This window comes from Myotis lucifugus, unplaced genomic scaffold (assembly GCF_000147115.1).
Source record: "Myotis lucifugus unplaced genomic scaffold, Myoluc2.0 scaffold_331, whole genome shotgun sequence".
In the NCBI taxonomy this organism is placed as follows: domain Eukaryota; kingdom Metazoa; phylum Chordata; class Mammalia; order Chiroptera; family Vespertilionidae; genus Myotis; species Myotis lucifugus.
This window is the reverse complement of record NW_005871379.1, coordinates 320,617-325,576: the sequence shown is the minus strand read 5'-3', so window position 1 is coordinate 325,576 and position 4,960 is coordinate 320,617. Positions and strand designations below refer to the sequence as shown.

General features: G+C 58.3%; 1 protein-coding gene across 1 annotated transcript; it reads right to left on the bottom strand.

Annotated features, from left to right (window-relative positions):
* Positions 1-1,725: 1,725 nt before the first annotated feature.
* Positions 1,726-4,960, bottom strand: ADRA2B (adrenoceptor alpha 2B). Its single transcript, XM_014466252.2, has one exon. It carries the CDS (start codon positions 4,866-4,868, stop codon positions 3,519-3,521), a length of 1,350 nt encoding a protein of 449 aa, XP_014321738.1. The 5' UTR covers positions 4,869-4,960; the 3' UTR covers positions 1,726-3,518.

Here is a 4,960-nt window from a genome sequence, read left to right as displayed (position 1 = left end):
GGACAAGCCACCCTCCTGACCTGGTCTGCCGCGGACTCTCATCAGGTGTTTCCTCAACGTGGGCCTGTCACTCTGAGTCTGGCTGCAACCCCTCAGTACAGAGGTGTGGTGTGGGGGGCAGATCAGGCAACCTGGGTTCCAGACCTGGCTCCACCACCACGTGGATGGAGGTCCAAGGCAAGTCCTCTGTCTCTAGGCCTCAGTCTCTCCTTCAATAAAATGCAGTGATCAGGCTGAGCTGTCAGGAGTGGAAACCCTGTAAAACTCAGACCTCTTGTGCCAGTGACAGACAGGAGCAGTCAATCACAGCACTGCACCGGCTGAATTCCACCCAGATGCAGCTCAGAGTCCCCACACAGCCAGGCCACCGAATGGAAGTTGGTGCCAGAGATGGGACCACAATTTCTAGCATCTGAATTTCATAGCTGTGATTTGGGCACCCAGCCTCAGTTGCCTCTTCTGTAAAGTTGCCACCCCAGCAAGGTTGCGAGGCTCAAATGAGCTAATATATTCAGAATAAGATGCCAAAGGTCCAGCTCCAGCAGGGACATTTCTGCCACCATCTGGAGACTGGGAGGGAGCTCCTCCCCCAGACCCATGGGCCCCGCCCCTTATAAGCCCTCAGGCAACAGGGCTCGGGCCTAGATGACTAGCGAAGTAATCAGACAGAGTTCCAGAAAAGCAATGACGGGGAACAGATGAACTACTCTGATCTGCCCTAATCAGGCCTCAGGGCCTTGGCAGTGGGTGCAGGCTGGTGGGAAGGGCTGGGAGCTCCTCAGGGCAGAGCCTGGCTTTCTTGCTAAGTCCCAGCAGAGCTCCAGGTCCCCAAGTCCACCAGTGTTGGTGGACACATGGAGTCGTCCCTGGCAAAGGCTGTGGCCTTGGAAGTGTGACTCCTGGGTCACAGTACAGGTGCAGGGTGGCCCACACCTCCAGCTGCTGGGGCCTCCCTGCTCCTTCCTCCCCCGCTCCCTGGCACCACCCTAACCAACCCCATCTCCTGCTGGCCCTGCAGCCAACCTGCTGTGCCGGCCTGAGCTGCTCTCACTGAGGTGGATCAGGAGGCCTGGAGGGCTGGGCTCCTGTGCACTGGGTGCTTTGGGGCCTCAGGTGCTTTATCTGGAAATGAGGAGACTCCAGCTCAGACGTAGTGACGGAATCTCAGCAAATCAGCTCTACTCACCTCCTGCCCTCACTGGAGACAGCAGATTACATTCCACAGAGTTCCCTGTTCTTCCCTGTGGGTGGTGTCCGATCACCTCCACTGGCCCCACTCCTGCACCTGGCTGCCCAGCAAGGCCAGTTTCCGGCTGACTCTCAAACTGTCAAATCCAGCACACAGCACCCTTTGCATGTGCTGTTTCCCTGCCCGACACTCCTTCCTAGCTTGCCTCTGGGTGTTCCTGCTCTTTCCCTGAGTTCCAGCCCAAAGGGCACCTCCTCTGGTAAGGCTCCTTCTCCTCCTTCCCCACGCAGCCAGCCTCAGGCTCCACGCCACTTCTACCCCCACTGTCTTATCATGAGGAGTAAGGGGTGATTCGTGGACAGAGCAGCAGGCAGATGAGTGGGTACCAGCTGGCCACACCCGGAGGAGGGCAGGGCATCTGGCCCATGCCAAGTCTGCTACAAGTAGCTGAGGAATAACTACGGCCGGCAGCCCTTGGGCAACAACGACACAGCGTGCTTATTACAAAATATCTTTTATTGATAAAATAGCTCAGACCTTTAAAAAACACCTACATATCACAATAAGGAGGCAGCAGGCAACAATATCAGGGGTGCCCTGGGGCACAGAGACCAGTCAGTAGCTGTCACAAGTCAGCCCCTCCCTCAGGGCCACCTTCCTACCCAGCCCTGACCCAGGGCAATGCCCTGGCCTCACACTGAAACTGAGGAACAAACTGAGGGACTCCTTTTGGTCCCCTCCATTCTCTCTAACCCAGAAAACACCCTTAGCACCCCTCGCCATCTGGCCAGGTCCCCCGGAGTGCCAACAGTCCCTGCCGCTTACCCCACCCCCGGTGAAGATCCCACCGGCTTACTTTTGAAGTCAGGCACTCTTACGGGGGAGCACTGGGAAACATGTTCCAAACTGTTCTGGGTTCAAGTGTCTGGGGTGGGGGTTGAGAACGAGGAGGAAGAGGCCCCTGGAGCTCCATCAGTGGGGAGAGCCACATGGCTGGGCGGAGGCGGCCAGCCAACACCCATGGCACCCATCCGAGGTGGGATCAGCTATGCATCATCGGGACCCATTTGGGCCTTAGAGCCCTGCCTGGCACTTGGCTTTGAGGCTCCCCCAGGCGTCCAGAGGGCCCTTGCTCACCTGCTCCAGCCCAGAATCCCGCCGGGGGGCGGGCTCTGTCACCTGGCACAGGCTCTCATGTCAGCCCATTCCCAGGATGTGGGTATTTTTAGCTATCTTGAGGAAACAATTTGCCTTCTTGATGACAAAAGACTTAACCCTCCCAGGGGTGCCCAAGCCACAGAAAACCCTCTTGGTGTTGCAGGTGAAATGTCAGGTTGTCATGCAGCATAATAACTCAAACCTTTGCAGGCACAAGAACACATTCTCAAAGAAATCCTTTAACTGAAATAGAGGTTCTGTCTGCCACTCCCCACTTCCAGTTTGGGGTAGGAATTCACACCCCCGGCACAGAACTAAAATCTATAGGAAGACAGGTGGTGGTAAACACAAAGACAGGGAATTTTCATATCACCAAATAATCACATTTTCTGGGTCTCTCGGTTCCCCCATGGAGCTCAAAGCTTTGTGCAATGCCTTTCATCTCCCTGCAGCAAGTAGGCAGCAAGCTACTGTTGCCCTGGATTTTGCAGGGGGTGAATGCTAGTGATCGGGAATGTCCTGTTGAGGCAGAGGCCAGGCCTCCAGAGGGGCGCCGGGTGGGACTCAGATCACAGTTTTGGCCTTCAAAGGAGCTACACATCCAAAAGCAGGGGGAAGGGGAAGAAGGGCCCAGGGATAGAGTCAGCCTACAAACCCTCACCTAATGGAAACCACGGGTCCTCAATGTGAATGTACGGCCATCATTGTTTCTGCCTCCTCCTCAGCCTCCTGGGGAGAATGGAAGGCTGGCTTCCTGCTCTTTACTGAGGAAGATGAAAAAGAAACAAAACACCACAAGCAAGTGGCCTGCCAGGGACCACAAGGTCCTCGAGGAAGTGTACAGGGTTCTGGGGTTCCGGAAGGCCAGGCTCTGTCCAAGCCAGGCCTCTGCCACACTCCGGAAGGCCCAGGCCTCCTCTATCTGCCTGCACTCAGGCAGGGCATGGAGAAGACGTCCCCCCACAGCCAAGCCAGCAAGGGAAGGCTTAGCATAGACCCCGTGACCAGCACCCCTGCCCATGTTCCTCCCAGGGTGCTCCCAAGATGAGGTCTGCACTACCTGAGCAGAAACCAAACAGCGCCAGGGAGGTGACCACATATAACAGGGTAGGAGGCAGTGTGGCCCTGGCGCTACCTGGCACCAACCCCACGAGGGCAGCAGGCAGGCGGCTCACCAGGCCGTCTGGGTCCACTGGCGGCAAAGGATCCTTCGGAAGGCACGGCGGAAGTCCTGGTTGAAGATGGTGTAGATGACAGGGTTTAGCAAGCTGTTGCAGTAGCCAATCCAGAAGAAGAAATGGAAAAGGCCTTGTGGCACCTTGCAGTGCTTCGGGCAGATGGCACCCAGACTGTAGCTGAAGAAGAAGGGGAACCAGCAGAGCATGAAGGCGCCTATGACCACAGACAGCACAAAGGTGAACCGCTTCTCCCGGGTCAGCTGAGCCCGCCGACGCCGACGCCACCACTTCTCACCTGCAGCGTCCATACCCCTGCCCAGGAGCACCTGGCCACGCAGGGTGGCCAACACCCGGGAGCCCTGTGGCTGGTGCAGGGGCGGGCTGCAAGCTGAGGCAGGGGAGACTGGCAAGGCTTGAGGTCCACACTCCTCCTCTTCCTCCTCCTCCTCCTCTTCAACCTCCTCCTCCGGAGATGCCCCACAAACACCTTCCTTTGGACCCTGGTTTGCATGGGGAAGGGCAGGCCAGCTGGGTGGCAAGGCTGGGTTCCCAGGATCTTCAGGGGTCCCTACCTGCTCCTTCTTCCCAGTGGGCTTAGAGAGTCCATTGGCTTCTTCAGAAGCAACCAAGTGGGAGGCCAGGGTCGGCAGTTTGGCCGATGTCCCCCCAGGGACCCGGCAGGGCTGCTTAGATTCACCCTCCCCAGGACCCCTCTTGGCCCTGGGACCTCTGTGGTGGCTACGTCTAGCAATCAGGTAGATACGCAGGTAGACGAGGATCATGATGAGGCAGGGGGCAAAGAAGGACGCAAAGCTGGAGGCCAGGATGTACCAGGTCTCTTGGTTGAGCTGGCATTGTGGGCGCCCGCGGGGCTGAGGGCCCCGGTCGCCCTTGTAGAGTAGGGGCGGCAGCGAGATGACAGCTGCAATGAGCCACACGGTGAGGATGATGCACTTGATGCGGCGCGGGGTGCGCTTGGTGTTGTACTCCAGAGCGCGGCTCACCGCCCAGTAGCGGTCCAGGCTGATGGCACACAGGTGCACGATGGACGAAGTACAGAAGAGCACGTCGAGAGCCAGGTACACCTCGCACCACGCTTGCCCGAAGTACCAGTAGCCCAGCAGCTCGTTGGCCAGCGAGAAAGGGATGATGAGCGTGGCCACCAGGATGTCCGCGGCGGCCAAGGACACCAGGAACAGGTTCTGCGGGGCGCGCAGCGAGCGGCTCGTCAACACCGCCAGGATGACCAGTGCGTTGCCGAAGATGGTGAAGAGGATGAGGAAGGTGATGACCGCCGCGATGGCCGCGGTGGCCTGCACCGAGTAGGGCTTCTGGTAGTCCATGGCAGAGCTGGCCAGAGGGGGCTTTGCTTGCCCGGCGCAAGCACAGCCGGCAACAGTGTTGGCCCACCCAGCGCGGCTAGAGGAGCGAGGGA